General features: G+C 45.3%; 1 protein-coding gene across 2 annotated transcripts in view; it reads left to right on the top strand.

The window, feature by feature from the left end:
* The window catches only part of ZNF280D (zinc finger protein 280D), a 156,245-nt gene that overhangs the window by 40,497 nt on the left and 95,533 nt on the right, over window positions 1-20,215 (top strand). Inside the window, exons 3-7 of one of the 2 annotated variants that reach the window (XM_077472066.1) lie at window positions 11,569-11,631; window positions 11,729-12,099; window positions 12,207-12,324; window positions 16,505-16,714; window positions 16,962-17,156. In XM_077472066.1, the coding sequence (XP_077328192.1) occupies window positions 11,569-11,631; window positions 11,729-12,099; window positions 12,207-12,324; window positions 16,505-16,714; window positions 16,962-17,156 (957 nt within the window). The remainder of the gene's footprint in view (window positions 1-11,568; window positions 11,632-11,728; window positions 12,100-12,206; window positions 12,325-16,504; window positions 16,715-16,961; window positions 17,157-20,215) is intronic. The other variant, XM_077472067.1, reaches the window with a different exon arrangement.

Genomic DNA, 20,215 nt, shown 5'->3' with positions numbered 1-20,215 from the left:
AAAGGAATGTTCCGTGCCTATCAGCAGTTTTAATTCCGGGAGTAGAGAATTGGCAAGCGGACTTTTTGAGCTGCCAGCAGTTGCTCCCGGGGGAATGGTGTCTTCACCCCGACATTTTTTGGGCTGTTTGCCAGAAATGGGGAACTCCGGATGTAGACCTTCTGGCATCCAGGTTCAACATGAAGTTGGTCAACTTCATGTCCAGGACAAGGGATCCACTCGCATGCGGAACAGATGTGTTCGTGACCCCGTGGGATTAGTTCTCACTGATTTATGCATTTCCCCCTATTCAGTTGCTGCCACGACTTCTTTGCAGGATCAAGCTGGAAAGAATGCCGGTAATTCTGGTAGCCCCAGCATGGCCTAGAAGGTCCTGGTATGCGGAAATCATAAAGATGGCGGCGGAGGATCCATGGTCCCTTCCACTAAGGCCAGACCTTCTCTCACAGGGGCCGATATTCCATCCTACCTTACGAACTCTAAATTTAACGGCTTGGCTATTGAAACCCACATTCTGAAGAAACGTGGGCTTTCCGGGTCAGTTATCTTTACCTTGATTAATGCAAGGAAGCCAGCTTCCAAAACTATATATTATAGAGTCTGGAGGGCTTATTTTTCCTGGTGTGAATCCAAGGGTTGGCACCCTCGGAAGTACAACATTGGCAATACTCTTGCCTTTCTACAAATAGGGGTAAAGATGAAGCTGGCCTTGAGTACTATCAAGTGCCAAGTTTCAGATTTATCTGTCTTATTTCAAAGACCAATTGCTTCACATTCTTTGGTCTGGGTTTTTATGCAAGGGGTGTGATGTGGCTTAATTCGCCAGGCAGTACTCCTTTGAACCCTTGGGACTTGAACTTAGTTTGGTCAGTGTTCCAAAAACAGCAATTTTAACCGATACAGCATATAGCCTTAGTCCTTCTGGCAAGGAAGCTAATGTTCTTGATTGCTATATCCTCAGCAAGGAGGGCTTCGGAATTGGCTGCTCTTTCTTGTAAAGAGCCATACTTGATTATTCACGAGGACAGAGAGGTGTTGCGCCCTCGTCAAGGTTTTCTGCCAATGGTGGCCTCAGGTTTTCACCTGAACCAAGATATTATCCTGCCATAGTTTTTTTCCAAAACCATGTTCCGGGGAAGAGAAGTCACTACATTGTCTTGATGTGGTGAGAGCGGTCAAGGTCTATTTAAAGACTACTGCTCAGTTCCGGAAGACTGATGCATTATTTATACTACCAGAAGGTCCTAAGAAAGGACAAGCAGTGTCAAAATCCACTGTCCCTAAGTGTATTTGGCAAGTTATAATTCAGGCTTATGAATTAAGGGTAAGATTCCACCTTTTCAAGTCAAAGCGCACTCTGCCAGGGCTATTTGTGCTTCTTAGGCAGAGCGTTACTAGGTCTCCGTGGCTCAGTTCTGTACAAGTTTTATGAGGTGCTGCAGGGAGCAGTATAGGTCCTCAAGTCTGGGGGTGCTCTACGGGTTGTGTCTCCCTCCCCTCAAATAACATTGCTATGGGACATCTCACATAGTGATTACTATGGCGCTTTGTGTCCCGTGATGTACAATAAAGAAAAATAGGATTTAAAAAAAACCCGCTTACCTGTAAAATCCTTTTCTTGGGAATACAGCACGGGACACAGAGCCTTTGATAATTACTTAGTGGATTAGATAGTCACCATCAGGTGATTGGACACTGGCAACCCTAATTACAAGGCAAGTTCCTCCCTTATGTAACCCCCCCTATATGGAGAGTACCTCAGTTTTGTAGCAAAGCAATAAGTATCCCAACATATAATCCCGAAGAGGGGCTGGAACTCTGTGTCCCGTGATGTATTCCAAGAAAAGGGTTTTACAGGTAAGCAGTTTTTAAAAAATCCTGTTTTACCGATAGATCAGTCGGTAGCATGGCTGGACCTAAGTGTGTCCAGCATGGTCTTTATAGCCCCTATGGAGGCTAGAGTATTTGGGGACATAGCCCAAAGTAGGGTATCTTTTACTCAAATCAAAGGCCAAGACCATAAAGATTTGGCCCAAGTGGGCAAAGCAAGGGATAGACCTTCCATTTGCCTTTTGTATGAGGTTGTTTGGGAAGATGGTAGCCTCATTTAAGGCTGTTCCTTTCGCCCAGTTTTCACTCAACACCATTACTGGACAGCATACTGTCTGCTTGGAGCAAGAGGACTCAAGCCTTAGTTTTTCCCAGGCACCTGATGTTAGAAGTATGTAAGAGCCTCAGTTGGTGGTTGTTAGCCAAAAGTCTACAGGAAAATCCTTTTTCTCTTATATTCACCGACCGACACAGCTCCTCTCTGTAACAAAATGGGTTGTTAGCCCTATCACTGGAGATTACTAGGCAAAGTTGTAATACAACACTTCAGAACTTTTAGTTACGCCCAGGAGGCGGTCCCTAGGCTACAATCCCCACAGTCTGCCCTAGCAGCCTCCAGTTTTATTTTGCCTAGTGAAGGAGATACACCTAGGAACCCTGCAGGCCCATAGGTCGGTGTTTTTTTTAATGCAGAAGCTTGGCTTTTTGCACAAGATGAATGATCCTGTGATCTTCTATCAACAGCTGGCTGGATGACAGGCTGGTTCACTTATCCTTGTAGTCTCCCCAGTCCGGCCATCGAGCGTGTGCAGTTTGCAGCTATGACTCGGCAGGCCACGACATACCTCAGCTCCAGAGATGGTCGGTGAGCTTTATGCTCCGGGGCATACATATGACTGGGCTACTGATGTCTGCGTCACAGTATGCCGGGCCAGTAGACTTCCCTGTACTGATCAGGAGTGGCTACAATGGAATGTCTCCCAGCTTTTCAGGACATCTCTCCCTGTCTCGGCAGGGTTGAGCAGCTGGGCATTCCCTGGGAGGTCGATTCGGGGGCCCCCTCACCCTCCTCTCTTCTCTTACCTGTCCCTAACTCCCCTCCTTTCCCCCCTCAAGGGGATGGCTGTGCATGGATACTGAGTGGTGCGTGTGTGCTCTGGGCTCTCACCTGGGTTCTGGCTGTGCTGGGGTACCTGGGTCCTGAGTGATTTAATCCCGGAGGGTGCCTGTGAGGTTTTCCCCTGTGTTGGTGCAGCGCTGTGTCTGCCACATGTTTTCTTTCTGCCTCTCATGGTGCTGGCTGGTGGCCATTTTCAGTGTGGGCAAGGGACAGCATGCTTCTGGGCTTCAAGCGGCCATTTTCCCGGCGATTCCCTATTTAGAACACAGGCGGACATTTTCTTTAAACCGGACCATGTTTTTTATGCTCTAGCAGCAGCTCCTGTGCCCTCAGCTTCCTGTTTTGTCATCACAGAGCACTGGGAGGCATTCTGTGTAATCTGGACACGTGTTTCAGATCACTCAGCAATCGTTCACCGATCGTGCTGACGGACTACCATCGAAACAGCTTTGGTCCCTCTGCATCTGGGAGCGCTAGGGATCTACAGGCACTGCTACAGGCACTGCTGTAAAATGGCGCATAACTCCTAAGGGCAGTGAGTCCGGCGGGTTAGAACCCCTCAGTCAGTGGCAGTAAGGAGGGTGGGACTGTCACTGTCCTAAGTCCCCTTCGGGTGGCAGACAGGGTAGGGTCAGCATGGCTTCAGAAACTGGTGTTTCTTCCCCCGAAATCCAGGCAATTGCAATTAGTTCGTTGCCAAGATAGAGGCGGTGCGTGGGAAGAAGAAAGGTGCTAAAAAGCGGCCCCTGCCCCCCTCTGGGGAGAGCTCTGACGCAGACTCGGGTCCTGCTGAGGCCGGTGACTCCTGCTCTGTCTTGTGAGATGACGCTGACCAGGACTGTTCGGACAGTGAGGATGAGTCCCTGCCCGGGTCTGTGCGCGACAAAGCACTTGTTGGAGCACTTATCACAGCTGTGCGTGATACCCTGAAGATTCAGGAGCCAACGGATCCATCTGCTGATGTACCGGTCCCCTTTGGGTCCCGCAAGCCAGCTCGTTCCCCTAAGGTATTCCCGTATCTGACTTATTTTGACAAGTTCATTTACAAGGAATTGGGTCGGCCGCAACTGACCTTTTTTGGTCCCCAAATACTGGGCGGTGCGTTACCCCTTTGAAGAAAGCCTTCTCAAGAAATGGTTGGCTCCTCCGGTCGTGGACCCCCCAGTATCCAGGTTAAATAAAGTAACCACGATCCTGGTTGAGGGGACTCCTGCATTCAAGGATCCCATGGACAGGAAGGCAGAGGCGGTGGCTCGTTCCTTGGGTCAGCCGTGCGACCTGTACTGGCATCCGCACTGGTGTCGCAGACACTGACTGAGCGGGCAAAACGTTTGCACCGCGAATTGGCAGAGCAAAACGCCTCCCCTGTCTGCGTGGAACTAGCAGACCAACTAGTGCAAGGCCTTAAGTACGTCTGTGACGCGGCCCTGGATCCCTCTGTTGTCCAGGGCTTCAGTGTCAGCTGTGGTGCTGAGGCGCCTGATTTGGCTAAAATGCTGGCCTGCTGACCAGGCATCCAAAAAAGCCCTGACGGACCTTCCTTTCCTTGGCGACCGGCTATTTGGAGCCTCATTAGATGACATTATTAAAAATGCCACTGGTGGTAAGAGTACACTACTCCCACAGGTCAGGAAAGCTAAAGAGCCACGCTGTAGGCAAGGGCCGTCTTTTTCCGCTCACAAACGGCTTCGACAAAACGTCCCCAGCTCGACAGGATGCCCACGGACCTTCAAAAATGTCCCTGGAACCGCACGCCTAACAAGCCTGCGAATAAAAGTGCTATCGCATGAAGGTTTGCCCCCACCCATGTCTCGGGTGGGGGGTCGCCTTCGGGAGTTTGCAGCCCGGTGGTACTCCTGGTTATCCGACCAATGGGTCTGCAATCTGATTTCCACAGGCTACAAGATAGAGTTTCTCTCTTGGCCGCCAAACAGATTCTTCCCCTCCAGCGTACCCGTATACCCGGTTCGCCGGGAGGCCCTGTTGGGGGCGGTACGGGATTTGCTTAATCGCGGGGTGATTGTGCCAGTTCCGGAATCTGAACGCTTCCAGGGATTCTACTCAAATCTGTTTGTGGTTCCCAAGAAGGAAGGGGTACGTCCAATCTTGGACTTGAAAGCCCTCAATCACTTTGTAAAAGTGCAGAGGTTCAGAATGGAATCAGTTCGCTCAGTAGTCGCTGCGCTCCATCAAGGGGATTCCCTGGCGTCCTTAGACATCCAGGATGCGTACCTGCACATACCCATATGCCTTCCGCATCAAAAATGTCTGCGTTTTGCAGTCGGGGATGCCCATTACCAATTTGTGGTTCTTCCTTTTGGTCTGGCATCAGCCCCCCGAGTCTTTACCAAAGTACTGGCTCCAGTATTGGTGTTGCTGAGACAACGTGGGATCGTGATCGTGGGCTACCTAGACGATCTCCTCCTGAGAGCATCTTCCACCTCAGAATTGGAGGAGGATGTGGCGATCACCATGCAGACCCTGCAAGAATTTGGGTGGCTGTTGAACCTAAAGAAGTCGGTGATTGTACCGACCCAGTGTCTGGAGTACCTAGGTTTGCTGTTGGACTCCAGGAAAGCGAGAGTTTTTCTCCCTTCAGACAAATTGCAGACTCTCAGATCCACGGTCAAACTACTGATGAACCGCAAGTGGTCGTCACTCCGGTTTCACATGCGAGTACTGGGACTCATGGTAGCCTCCTTCAAGGCAGTACCCTACGCCCAGTTCCACACCAGAGTGCTGCAAAGGAGATCTTGTTAAAATGGGACAAATCTCAGTTGTCCCTAGATCGACAGATCCAGATGAGCCAGCCAGTCATGGACTCTCTGCTCTGGTGGTTGAGGTCCCCAGTGATTCAGTCCGGAAAATCATTCCTTCCTCTGAAATGGACGGATGCCAGTCTATCTGGCTGAGGTGGAGTGATGGGGGTTCTGTCGGCTCAGGGCCTCTGGTCAACGGAAGAATCCGAGTTGCCGATCAATCTGCTTGAATTGAGAGCAATCAGGCTGTGTCTCCGCACATGGTCGGTGAGTCTTCAAGGGCGTCCGATCAGAATACAGTCGGACAACGCCACGGCTGTGGCGTACGTAAATCACCAAGGGGGAACAAGAAGCTCAGCCGCTGCTCGGAAGGTCGCTCACATACTTCGGTGGGCGGAGCGACACATACCGGCCCTGTCGGCCATTTACATCCCAGGAGTGGAGAACTGGCAGGCGGACTATCTGAGTCGACAGATGCTGGACCCAGGAGAATAGGAATTGCATCCGGAGACATTCAGGCTGCTGTGCCTGAAGTGGGGAACACCAGATGTGGATCTACTGGCCTCCCGTCTCAATCGGAAGGTGCCAAGATTCGTGTCCAGGACAAGAGATCCGTGGGCCGACATGTCAGACTCGCTGGTGGCTCCGTGGGATCAGTACCAGCTGATCTACGCCTTTCTTCCACTGAAACTGTTGCCATGTCTGCTTCGGAGAGTGGAAGCCGAGGGGATCCCAGTAATACTGGTTGCCCCAGATTGGCCTCAGCGTCCTTGGTACGCAGACCTGGTGCGTCTGGTGGCAGACGCTCCCTGGCAACTGCTGTTGCGAAAGGACCTCCTAGCTCAAGGTCCAATTTTCCATCCTGCTTTACTATCGCTGGCTTTAATGGCATGGCTATTGAGAGCCAGGTGTTGAGGAACCGTGGTATGTGAGACTCTGTGATTCCAACTATGTTGAGGGCACGGAAATCTTGTTCTCGGAAGATATACCATCGTACCTGGAAGGCCTACATCTCCATGTGTGAGGAGAAAGGATGGCATCCGTGATCCTTTTCCATATCCAGGATCCTGCTGTTTCTCCAGCAGGGAGTGGACCAGAGATTGGCATTAAGCACCATCAAAGGGCAAATCTCAGCCTTAGCTGTCTTTTTTCAACAACCCCTGGCATCATACTCCTTAGTGAGTACCTTCATTCAGGGAGTACGACACGTAGTCCCTCCGGTGCGTCCACCATTACCTCCATGGGATTTGAACCTGGTGCTGTCGGCGCTTCAGACACCGCCGTTTTAGAATATCAGGGAGATTCCCCTTTTGACTTTTCCAAGAAAGTGGTCTTTTTAGTGGCCATCACATCGGCTAGGAGGGTTTCGGAAATGGCGGCCTTGTCATGCAAGTCGCCCTATCTGGTTAGCCACAGGGATAAGGTGGTGTTGCGTCCGCAACCATCTTTTCTACCGAAGGTGGTCTCGGCTTTTAATATCAATGAGGACATTGTATTACCATCGCTGTGTCTTAAGCCGAAGCACCCCAAGGAGGTGGCCCTTCACACTCTGGATGTGGTTAGGGCCCTGAAGGTGTATTTGGCTGCCGCGGCCCCCTTTCGGAAGTCAGACTCACTGTTTGTTTCGGTGGCTGGTCCAAAGAAGGGCATGGCGGTCTCGTTGGCCACCATTTCCAGGTGGATCAGACAGATTGTAGTACAAGCCTACTCCTTGAAGGGGCTGGTGCCTCCCTTTCCGGTCACGGCCAACTCCGAGGGCAGTTGGAATGTCTTGGGCCTTTTGACATCAAGTGTCGGGTCGCTCAGGTGTGCAAGGCGGCGACCTGGTCGTCTGTCCATACGTTTACCAAGTTCTACAAGGTAGACGTCAGTGCATCAGCGGATGCCTGTTTTGGCCGCAAAGTTTTGCAGGCGGCTGTGTAGTTGCAATTGAATACGCAATCAATATTTTTTCCTGGTTTTTCGAAAAAACGCAGTATTGTTATGTTAATGCACTGTTGCATTACTTCCGTAGTTGGTTGCGGTCTTGGGGATCACTCCTGTTGAGGATACCCGGTTATTTGGTGGTGGTTTTTCCACGCACTTCTGTTTTTTGTGGGTTTAGGTTCACTAGTTCCCACTTGCCATGGTGGATGAAGTTTTTATGCTGTTCCCCCCCCCCCCCCCCCCCTCGTTTGGCTCTGCTTGGGGATGTCCCATTTTGTTATAGAGAGGAGCTGTGTCGGTCAGTGAATATAAGAGAAAATAGGATTTTTTGTACTCACCGTAAAATCCTTTTCTCTGTAATTCACCGCCCGACACAGCACCCGCCCCTCCTTTTTTCTTTTTTTCCCTCTCTCTTTACGCTATACTGCTTGTTGATGTACTGAGGCTGCTAGGGCAGACTGTGGGGAATGTAGCCAAAGTGTTGTATTACAACTTTGCCTAGTAATCTCCAGTGATAGGGCTAACAACCTATTTTGTTACAGAGAGGAGCTGTGTTGGTCGGTGAATTACAGAAAAAAGGATTTTACGGTGAGTACAAAAAATCCTATTATTCCAGTCACCAGGAAAGTGATAACAACGGATACCAGCCTTATAGGCTGGGGTGCAGTCCTAGAAGAGCTTTTGCTCCAAGGAAAGTGGTCCAAACAGAAAGTTTCCTGCCCGTCAATACTCTGGAGATTCAGTACATTTGGCCCTCAGGGCCTGGACTTACAGGTCAGAAGGCTGTCCTGTCCAGATACAATGCTACAGCAGTGACCTATATCAATTAAGCAAGGCACCAGGAGTCCGAATGCCCAGAGGGAGGTGAACCATTTTTGGACAGAGAGGCATGTTCCTTGCCTATCTGCAGCCTTCATTCCAAAGATGGAAATTTGGCAGACGGATTATCTAAGCTGCCAGCAGCTGTGGCCAGGAGAATGGTCTCTACTCCCCTCCATATTTCAGGCTATATGCCAGAAATGGGGTACCCTGGATGTAGATCTTCTAGCCTCCAGGTTCAACATGAAGCCGGACGATTCTTTTGTCAAGAACAAAGGGTCAACTAGCATGCGGAACAGACGTATTGATAATTCCTTGGGATCAGTTCTCTCTGACCTAGGTGTTTTCTCCAGTTCCACTCCTTCCATGTCTTCTTCACAGGATCAGGGAAGGGAAGTAACTGGTTATTCTGGTGGCTCCCGCCTGGCCCAGAAGGGCCTTGGTATACAGGAATTGTAAAGATGGCGGTTTGAAGACTGTGGATTCTTCCACTATGCCTAGACCTGCTCTTGTAGGGACTAGTATCTTCCTTACGGAGTCTAAATTGGATGGTTTGACTGTCGATACCTACATCCTTAAAAGTCGTGGGCTTTCGGGGGCCAGTTCTCTCTACTCTGGTTAATGCTAGGGGGCCTGCTTCCAAGCTCGTCTATCACAGAGCCTGGAAGGCGTATGTTTCCTGGCGCTAATCAAGGGGTTGGCATCCTCAAAGGTATACCAGTGGCAGAAGTCTCTCCTTTCTACAGTTAGGGGTAGAAATTAAACTGGCCTTGAGCACATCAAGGGTCGGTTCTCGGCCTTATCAATTTTTTCAGAGGCCACTCGCCTCTCGTTCCTTAGTCCGGGCTTTTTATCCAAGGGGTGTCGGATATAATTCCGCCAGCTGAGTCTCCCTTGTGCCTGTGGGATTTGAATGGTCTGTTTTAACAAACACAGCCTTCTGAACCAATATGTCATATTCCTTTGGTTCTTTTGACCAGAAGATTGAGTTTCTGGTTGTCACATCCTCTGCTAGAGGGGTATCAGAATTAACAGCTTTTTGCTGCCTAAAATGGTATCAGGATTTCATCTGAACCAAGATGTTGTCCTACCGTCCTTGAACGGGTCTGCATTCTGTGGAAGAAAGGTTGTTACACTCTCTTGATGCAGTAAGAGCAGTCAAGGTCTATCTGAAAGCGATTGCTCAGATACGAAAAGCTGATGCTTTGTTTGTGCTGCCGGAATGTCCTAGTAAGGGTCTCTACATGGATTCGACAGGTTATTGTTCAGGCTTGTGGTGTAAAGAAGAAGATTCCTCTTTTTCAGGTTAAAGAGCACTCAATTAGAGCAGTTAGTTCTTCATGGGCAGTGCATCCCCGGGCCTCCATGGCTCAGATCTGCAAGGCTGCAACTTGGTCTTCAGTCCATACATTCACTAGATTTTATCAAGTGGATGTAAGGGGACATGAGGATGCTGCTTTTGGGCGCAGTGTGCTGCAGGCAGCATTATAGGTCCTCTTGTCCGTTGGCAGTCTGTTTTCTGATCTGTGTCTCCCTCCCCTCAAATTTGGGCATTGCTCTGGGACATCCCACTAAGTAGTTATCAAAGGCTCTGTGTCCTGTGATGTATGAACAAGAAAATAGGATTTTTTAAAAACAGCTTACCTGTAAAATCCTTTTCTTGGTGTAAATCACCGGACACAGAGGTCACTCCCCTCTTTCTGGGGTTTAGGTATAATGCTTTGCTACAAAAACTGAGGTATTCCTGGTAGGAGGAGGGGTTATATGAACGTGAATTTCCTGTATTGGGTATACCAATGTAGTGTGCATAGATTTGCAAAACTATGGGATAAAGGGATATTCCTGATCTTTGTTTTATCTCATGGGTACTGTGAAATTGTGTGAATGCATCAATGCAGTGCATGTTATCTCAGCTTGCAGAGCTTGGATTCATTGAATGAGTTTACCAAAAATTTTAATTTTGCAGGATATACAGCCTCATGCTACATGACTAAGCTCCATTGCGTGCTGAATAAATTACATTATTAATGTATCTTAAATAGAAAACTATCTTTACTCCAAATACATTTTATTAAAATTTATTTGAAAAATAAAAAAACAAATCTGACTTAAATAAAAAAAAATCTCATTTCTAATTTTTGTTTTTTTTAAATCATCGATTTTTATCCACCCTACAAAAAAGTAAACAAGCTACTTTTCAGGCAGAATTGTGCATTTTTTCCCCATAGGCTTCAGCGGAACGCGAAAAGCATGACATTCGCTTTTTTGTAGCATTTTGTTGCATGTTTCTGCTTAAAGAGCATCTTTCTGCCCCTTTTTCAGCAGTACTCCCCTCCTTTATAGTTAGAAAAACGCCTGCCAAAAGCTGCAAAAATTTGCAATTCCGCTACAATAAAACCCCTGAAAAGAGGTTGTGCAATTGTGTGTAGCAACCAGTCAGCTTCTCTCTTTCATTTTCAAAGCTTTACTGAACAAACTGAAGATAAATGCTGATTGGGTGCCATGCATAGCTGCTCCAGATTCTAGCTACTCCAGTTTTGCTAAATTCCCTCCTGTAATTTTAGAGCATGTGTAACCCCCAAACTGAATTACATGTAATGCTCCGTTTATAATAGCTGTCTTTCCCAAGTAACATATTATAATATATAAAACCGGATTATGAAAAATTGGAAATGCTAGAACCTCTAGTTCTTCTCTGTGTTGTATCATTTACTATTTGTATTTTTGGATAAGGCAGACGTTCTCAAATATAAATGAAAGTGGGGTTTTTATCACTACTAAATATATTACATAAATTATTTGATAGCTGTGTAGTTTACAAATTTACTCTAGAACTTGGAGTAAGGCAGTTTTTGTAGTATTGTAAAGTCCATCTTACTTTAGTAAAGTAATTTTTTTCTGGTAGCAATTACATCTACAAAGACTGCTGCAAAATCATTAGAAGTTACATTCAAGGGTTGTGTTGAATGTCAGGGTTTCTACCGTTTTTTTTTTTTTTTGTTCGTTTTAGTAAATTGCTAGTTAAATTACTGCAGGAACCGATGTTCATTTTATGTGCACTAGCAATGTTCCCTTCAACACGTTAATTTACTGTGTTTGTAATCAATCAAACAGGCAATTCTTCAGGGGCCCAGCCTACTTCAGTTGGAAGGGCTGAGAATGGAACACCTGCGAGAGGTAATTGTCTTTTAATATAAATTTAGGTTTATGTTCTAATTTGTAGACTTTATTATGGATTTAACATTATTTATTTATTTATTTATTTATTTTGAAGGCACCAACACTACATTTCAATCGCCAAATAAAAACTACAAACCCACTACTGCAGCACACAGTGTTGCTAATGTCAATCAACCGGTTGCATCTATGTATCAGCCTGTTACTAGACAAGCAGTTAGTTCTGCTATTGTTCAACCACTACCAAGACCTGTTGGCATGCAAGAGCCAGTAAGGAGACCTATTGGCGGAGGACTTCCATTTCAGCAGCCACCAAGACCAAGTCCGGTTATGCAGCCTATTTGCAGGCCTGTGGCATTCACACCAAACAGTCCACCAGTATGTCGAAACATCACATTTCCTACTGTGTCACAACAGCCACTTCGACCCGTTGCCACCATCCCTGCACAGCCTGTAATGTTAAACCAGGTATATGTCTCATGCCTTCAAGCTGTATTATCCAATGATCGATTAATAAGATATATATGCAGTTAAATTATTTTGAAAGCTTATTGATCATATCTTTTGTATTTTAGGGTTATATTATGACCTCTCCCCAGGTTTCTGCTAATAACTCTCATAATGTATTATATGCTTTGCGGCCGAGTACAACATTAACGCAATATCAAGGTGTGCAGACACTTACTGCAACAGGTATGTGTAGACTACATCTGTATATGTGTGTGTTCAGTTTTTAGGTATTTGCTTGTTCAAGGAGATGAATGATATATGGGGAAAGATGTGAAAACTCTCTGTTGCATTCAGTTCCTGTGCTGCTTTGCTTTGGCAAATTGATAGTTAAAAAGTATGATAGTCCTCTCTGTGGTTTACAGGGAGTTTTCATTGGTTATTATAGTTGAGGATCAGTTCTTTTAAGGTCTGGTCACCTATGGTAGCAGTAAGATCTTCTACATACAGGCTCTGAATGTGGTCTTAGCCCTGTCTCTCTCTACAGTGGGGAGATTAACCAAAATGAACAGAGATCTGCAAACTGCCGGTGTTCTGTCGAAGTGCCCCCCATCGAATAGTGCCCTTGCATGCACAGGACGGAGCCACACTTCAGCTGATTTGCCGATCAGCTGGAGTGACGCGACCAGGGCACAACCGCACATCGTAGGAGGCATGCCTCGATAGGAGATACCATTTCATGGCCACAATTCAAACCTATACAAACATCGGGGGAGTGGGTTTACCGTAGTTCTCACATTGTGCCTCGCTGTTGCGGTGAAGCTATACAGTGTGCTGATGGTCTGGTTTTGTCTGTGTTGCAGGGCAGGTTTGCTGTGTTGAATGACCGGTTTTGCCTCTGTGAAAGGGCGGGTTGCAACACCAGCACTTCAACACAGCCACTAGCCGCCCTTTCAGCAGCAGCGATGCACAACCTGAGAACTACGGTCTCCCCCGCTGTTTTGTATAGGTTTAAATTGTGCCTTGTACTGCTTGGAAAGACAATTAAGAGTCTTTGTGACCAATGAGCAATTGTTCTGTTTTCATCAAGGGAAAGTGACCGATATCTCCTTCACATACACTAGTGATCTGCCTCTGCAGGCTCAGAGGGAAAAGGCTGTGATAGTTTTTTACCTTCCTTTTTTAGGTGTAATCTTTTAGCATTTGGTTTGTTTGTCAAAGTAAACCCATGTCAAGAAATATTGAGGTTATTGCTGCTGACCTTTCCTATTGTGCTTTTCCTGGTTGTCATGATAATGCATTGACTTTAGTAAATAACAGAATAATTTGCCTTTTTGACTTTCATTTGCTGCTTGCTCATTCTGGGCCTGTAAATTGGAGGTATTAAAGCCAGACAACGACCATTTTCAGGAGTCAACATATTTCTTTCCTGACATGTTTTCAATGCTTTAAAGAATTGGTTCGCCTTAATTGGCATTTTCCAGAAAATTCCCCATTCATTCCAGCATCCCCAGCACATTACATTCCACTCCTCCACTGTTCAAATAGTTGCTGCTGTCCCCTCCGTCGTACATTTAGACCACGTGCAGCCTGTCTGAAAAAACTCCTTTTGTAGATGACCCTTCTCTGCAGCAGGACAGGCCAGACATTAGAATTGCTTGTCCAGCGTCTCCCCTTGGTCGTTCGAACCCTTCACATGCACAGTGCATTCTCTCAGCTGCTGCCATTACAGAGGGAGTGCACTGTTTGAACAAGCCAGAGCAGCCACGAGGATGCACTTTCAAGGTCTGGCTTGTCCTTCAAGGAAAGAGGGTCAGGATTTTTTTCCTACAGGCTACGCATGGCCTACCTGAATAGAAGTGGACAGGCGTGACCGTTTGAATAACTGAAGATGCTGAAATACATGGGGGATTGTTTGGAAAATGGGCATTAACCACTTGACAACCAGTGATGTACCAGTGCATCGCTGGACTTCAAGTGGTTACACCAGCTGTAAAGCGGATTCAGGCATTATCCAGGTATTGTTTTTTAGGACGAACAGTCAGCTCTCTTGTAAAAGCATAACTAGCAACTAACTAGCTGGATTACTTTCACAACTGGCCTCATTCCCCCCCAGGCCACAATCCAGGCATTGTATTTTTAGAACCAACAGTCAGCTCTTTTGTAAAAGCAATACTAGCAGCTGACTAGCTGGATTACTTTTACAGGTGGCCTCATTTCCCCAAGGCCACAATCTAGGTATTGTGTGTTAGGGCCAACAGTCAGCTCTCCTGTAAAAACAATCCTAGCGGCTAACTAGCTGTATTACTTTTACAAGCGGCCTCATCCCCCCCAGGCCACAAGCCAAATAACCCCCCCCAGCTGCCTTCCGCTTTGTTAACCCAATCGACCAGCCAGCAAAAGTGACCCCCCCCCCCCCCTTCCCGTACTCGCTCACAAAGATCCCGCATGCGTGCAGTGAGCCATTGTCCCCCACATTAAGGTATCACTGAGAACATCAAATCAAAGGCAGTAATTCTAGCAGCAGACTTCCTCTGTAAACCTAAAGTGGTAACCTGTAAAGGCTTTTAAAGCGCCACCTATGGATAGCAAAGTTTACGTAATTTAAGTGTGACATGTTCAGTATCTATATACTCAACAGAACATTGTCTATTAAATTTTACCAGACAAATGGGTTATATATTGTTTTTGTACATTAAAATAAAAAAAGTGCATTTAAAAAAACTTCTGTGCAAATACAGTGTGACATAAATTGCAATGCCCACCAAATTATTCTCTAGGGCCCCTGCTTTAAAAAAATACCGGTATGTAATGTTTGCATTGGCTAAAGTGGTTGCAACCCTAAAAAGAACAAAAAACTATTCCTTTAAAGCAGGAGTCTCCAAACTTTCTGAACAAAAGGCAAGTTTGCTGTCCTTCAGACTGTAAGGGGCCGGACTGTGGCCAATGGGAGTAGAAAATGCCTTGGTGTCAATGGAATGAAAGAATTCCCCATCAGTGGTATTAGTTGGAGTAATATTGCCCCATTGTTGATATCCGAATAGTGCCCCATCATTGGAGGAAATAAAGCCCCATTGTTGGTGTCAGTGGGAGGAATCGTTCCCCCTCATTGGTGTCAGTGGGAAGAATAGGACCCTGTGGTTGGTGCCCATAGAAGGAATGATGTCCCATCATTGGTTTCAGTGGGAAGAATAGTGCCACATGTGTTGGTATAAGTGACCGGAATTGTGCCGCATTGTTGATGTAGAAGGAATAGTGCCTTGTATCAGCGAAAAGAATAGTGTCCCAAGGGCCGGATAAAGGCATGCAAAGGGCCATATCTGCCCCCCCGGGCTGCAGTGTGGAGACCACTGCTTTAAAGCTTGATAAATAGCATAATGCTTCTGCAGTGTAATTTGTCCCATTCTATGCTGTAAAATACCTGCTTGATCATGCCCATTCCTATGTCCCCCTGTGTGTGCTGACCACAGTAATCATGGCTGTGTTCTGAGTCTCTCCCCTCTCCCCCTTCCTCCATGCCTCTCTGTGTGAGAGCCGATCTCCTGCCTGGCATTCCTGCCGCTTTTCCGCTGCATTATGTGACAGAATGACTTGTATCTCATCTAGTTTATAAAGAGATAGACAACTATATGTGCATTTTTTTAAAATGATAATGCTAAATACATTTTCTCACACCACCACTGTGCGGTCATGTGTTCTCCCTCTGTTGGCTGGCTGACATCAGAGGGGAATCTCAGCCCTCGCACTGCTCTCCTTAGAGGGGGAACACACAGCGTGGTGTGAGAAAAGGTATTAAGCTTTATAATTCATTATAACAAGTTCATAATGTGATTTTACAACCACTTTAAATATAAATAATATTTACGTCTGTGTGTAATAAAAGTGTAGCCAAACTTTTTTTTTTTTTTTTTTTAAATCTTTGGGTAGAGTAGTCAATGATTAAAATGCCTACTAGAATTTTTACTTCCTATGTCTTAGAACTAAACCTTCCTATTTTCAGCAAAGGAAGCGGTCATCTTAGCCTGCTGACAATTCAGCGCACAAGCGACAGTGACAGTTCTCATTCACGGCATGCCTTAAATGAAACCAGCAAATTAATCGTTTTTTTTTTTCAGCTTTGACAGAATATTTTTTTAAACTTGGATTTTGAACTTTATTTATTGAACAGTGTCAGTTGATGAAAAACAGGAACAGTTAACAATTGGTAAAATAAAATGCCTCCTATTGTTGGACACTAAAGTTATTGACTGCAGTTCTTCCTTTTTTCTTTTAAGCTTAGCTAAAAGAATATCTTGACTAAATAGATCCAGTTGGATATCTGTGGCTCAAGAATAATATATACACAGAGCTTTCCAAACTTACCATATTGATATATGTATTTCCCTTTTTGTTGATGGTAAAAACTAGTGTGTTGTGTTTGTTACAGGAAATTCTACTCCGTTAATTCGACCACTACAACCCTTACACCAAATCCGCCCAGTTTCTACACCAGCAAGAACAGCACCCACTTTCATTTATAGGTCTCCTCCTCCTACCCCATCGATGCCGCAAAACAACCTAATACCAGTACTTCAACAGCCTTTACTGCAGAACTCCCAGAAAACCCAACAAACTATCCTTACACAAAGCTCCTCAGGTATAAGAATGCCTTCCACATCTCGAAAAGGATGTACAGTAAATTGAAGAATTTTAACACTTCCCCATAACTACTGGAGGAATTGGCATTAGCAGTGGTGACACACAATATATGACACAGGAAAATAAAAATGTGGGACAATTGGCTGTAAATATGGGATAGTGTCATGCATGTGGCAAGGTGGTCCTTCCTGAAAGTACTGAGCACAAAACAAACATCTTTTTTTCTTTTTCTTTTTTATTTAAAGCAAACATAGGTCGAAATGAAAATACACCAGTTGGGAAACGACCATCAGATACTATTGATCTCACAGATGATCCACCGAAAAAGCAAAAAACCAACGAAAATATATCAGATAATAGGCCCGTTGGAGCTTCTCCCACAGTATCTATGCCTGGGAGACAACAGCAAACCACTCCATTGCAGGATACACCCACAAAAGGTAAATACCTGTCTAATTATTTATGTCATATATGTGTGTGTGTGTGTGTGTGTGTGTGTGTGTGTGTACAGTACAGACCAAAAGTTTGGACACACCTTCTCATTCAAAGAGTTTTCTTTATTTTCATGACTATGAAAATTGTAGATTCACACTGAAGGCATCAAAACTATGAATTAACACACGTCCAATTATATACTGAACAAAAAAGTGTGAAACAACTGAAAATATGTCTTATATTCTAGGTTCTTCAAAGTAGCCACCTTTTGCTTTGATTACTGCTCCGCACACTCTTGGCATTCTGTTGATGAGCTTCAAGAGGTAGTCACCTGAAATGGCTTTCCAACAGTCTTGAAGGAGTTCCCAGAGATGCTTAGCACTCGTTGGCCCTTTTGCCTTCACTCTGCTGTCCAGCACACCCCAAACCATCTCGATTGGGTTCAGGTCCGGTGACTGTGGAGGCCAGGTCCTCTGGCGCAGCACCCCATCACTCTCCTTCTTGGTCAAATAGCCCTTACACAGCCTGGAGGTGTGTTTGGGCTCATTGTCCTATTTGAAAAATAAATGATGGTCCAACTAAACGCAAACCGGATGGAATAGCGTGCCGCTGCAAGATGCTGTGGTAGCCATGCTGGTTCAGTATGCCTTCAATTTTGAATAAATCCCCAACAGTGTCACCAGCAAAGCACCCCAACACCATCACACCTCCTCCATGCTTCACGGTGGGAACCAGGCATGTAGAGTCCATCCGTTCACCTCTTCTGCATCGCACAAAGACACGTTGGTTGGAACCAAAGATCTCAAACTTGTACTCATCAGACCAAAGCACAGATTTCCACTGGTCTAATGTCCATTCCTTGTGTTCTTTAGCCCAAACAAGTCTCTTCTGCTTGTTGCCTGTCCTCAGCAGTAGTTTCCTAGCAGCTATTTTACTATGAAGGCCTGATTCACACAGTCTCCTCTTAACAGTTGTTCTAGAGATGTGTCTGCTGCTAGAACTCTGTGTGGCATTGACCTGTTCTCTAATCTGAGCTGCTGTTAACCTGCGATTTCTGAGGCTGGTGACTCGGATGAACTTATCGTCCGCAGCAGAGGTGACTCTTGGTCTTCCTTTCCTGGGGCGGTCGTCATGTGAGCCAGTTTCTTTGTAGTGCTTGATGGTTTTTGCCACTGCACTTGGGGACACTTTCAAAGTTTTCCCAATTGTTCGGACTGACTGACCTTCATTTCTTAAAGTAATGATGGCCACTCGTTTTTCTTTACTTAGCTGCTTTTTTCTTGCCATAATACAAATTCTAACAGTCTATTCATCAGCTGTGTACTGTATCAACCTCCTGCACAACACAACTGATGGTCCCAACCCCATTTATAAGGCTTGAAATCCCACTTATTAAACCTGACAGGGCATACCTGTGAAGTGAAAACCATTTCGGGTGACTACCTCTTGAAGCTCATCAACAGAATGCCAAGAGTGTGCGGAGCAGTAATCAAAGCAAAAGGTGGCTACTTTGAAGAACTTAGAATATAAGACAAATTTTCAGTTGTTTCACACTTTTTTGTTCAGTATATAATTGGACATGTGTTAATTCATAGTTTTGATGCCTTCAGTGTGAATCTACAATTTTCATAGTCATGAAAATAAAGAAAACTCTTTGAATGAGAAGGTGTGTCCAAACTTATGGTCTGTACTGTATGTATGTATGTATATATATATATATATATATTATAATAGTGCCTTGAAAAAGTATTCATATCCCTTGACATTTTCCACATTTTGTCATGTTACAATGAAATTAAAAGTGTGGCATGCATTCGTGTTCATCCCCCTTTACCTTAATACCCCTAACTAAAATCTAGTGGAACCATTTGCCTTCAGAAGTCACCTAAATAGTAAATAGAGTCCACCTATGTGTAATGTAATCTTGGTATAAATACAGCTGTTCTGTGAAGCCCTCAGAGGTTTGTTAGAGAACCTTAGTGAACAAACAGCATCATGAAGGCCAAGGAACACACTAGACAATTCAGGGATAAAGTTGTGGAGAAGCTTAAAGCAGGGTTTGGTTATAAAAAAAAATATGCCAAGCTTTGGACATCTCACGTAGCACTGTTCAATCCATAATCCAAAAATGGAAAGAGTATGGCACAACTACAAACCTACCAAGACATGGCTGTCCACCTAAACTGACAGGCTGGGCAAGGAGAGCATTAAGCAGAGAAGTAACCAAGAAGCCCAGGCTAATTTTATAGGAGCTGCAGAGATCAGGAGGGAGAATCTGTCCGCAGGACAACTATTAGTCGTGCACTCCACAAATCTGGCCTTTATGGAAGAGTGGCAAGAAGAAAGCCATTGTTGAAAGAACGCCATAGGAAGTACATTTTTCAGTTTCTGAGAAGCCACGTGGGGGACACAGCAAACATGTGGAAGAAGGTGCTCTGGTCAGATGAGACCAAGATTGATTTTTTTTTTTTAGACAAAAAAAAAAAAACTCTGTGTGGCGGAAAACACTGCACTTTATACTGAACACACCATTCTTCCTGTGAAACGTGGTGGCACCATCATGTTGTGGGGATGCTTTTCTTCAGCAGGGACAAGGAAGCTGGTCAGAGTTGATGGGAGGATGGATGGGGCCAAATACAGGGCAATCTAGAAGAAAAACCTGTTAGAGGTAAGGCAGGACAAGGACATACGCCAGAGCTACAATATAATGATTTAGATCAAAGCATATTTATGTGTTAGAATGGCCCAGTCCAAATCCAGACCTAAATCCAATTGAGAATCTGTGGCAAGACTTGAAAAATGCTGTTCACAGACGCTCTCCATCTGATCAGACAGATTTTGAGCTATTTTGCAAAGAAGAATTGGCAAAAATGTCACTCTCTAGATGTGAAAAGCTGATAGAGACATCCCCAAAAAGAATTGCAGCTGCAATTGCCTCAAAAGGTGGTTCTACAAAGTATTGACTTAGAGGGACTGAATACAATGCACGCCACACTTTTCATATATTTATTTGTAAAACATTTTGAAAACCATTTAGCATTTTCCTTCCACTTCACAATTATGT

The sequence above is a fragment of the Lithobates pipiens genome, unplaced genomic scaffold (assembly GCF_037356315.1).
Source record: "Lithobates pipiens isolate NorthernLeopardFrog02 unplaced genomic scaffold, aLitPip1_a1.2 Scaffold_8, whole genome shotgun sequence".
In the NCBI taxonomy this organism is placed as follows: Eukaryota; Metazoa; Chordata; class Amphibia; order Anura; family Ranidae; genus Lithobates; species Lithobates pipiens.
Note: the sequence above shows the minus strand (reverse complement) of the source record. Positions and strands in the feature narration are given on the sequence as shown.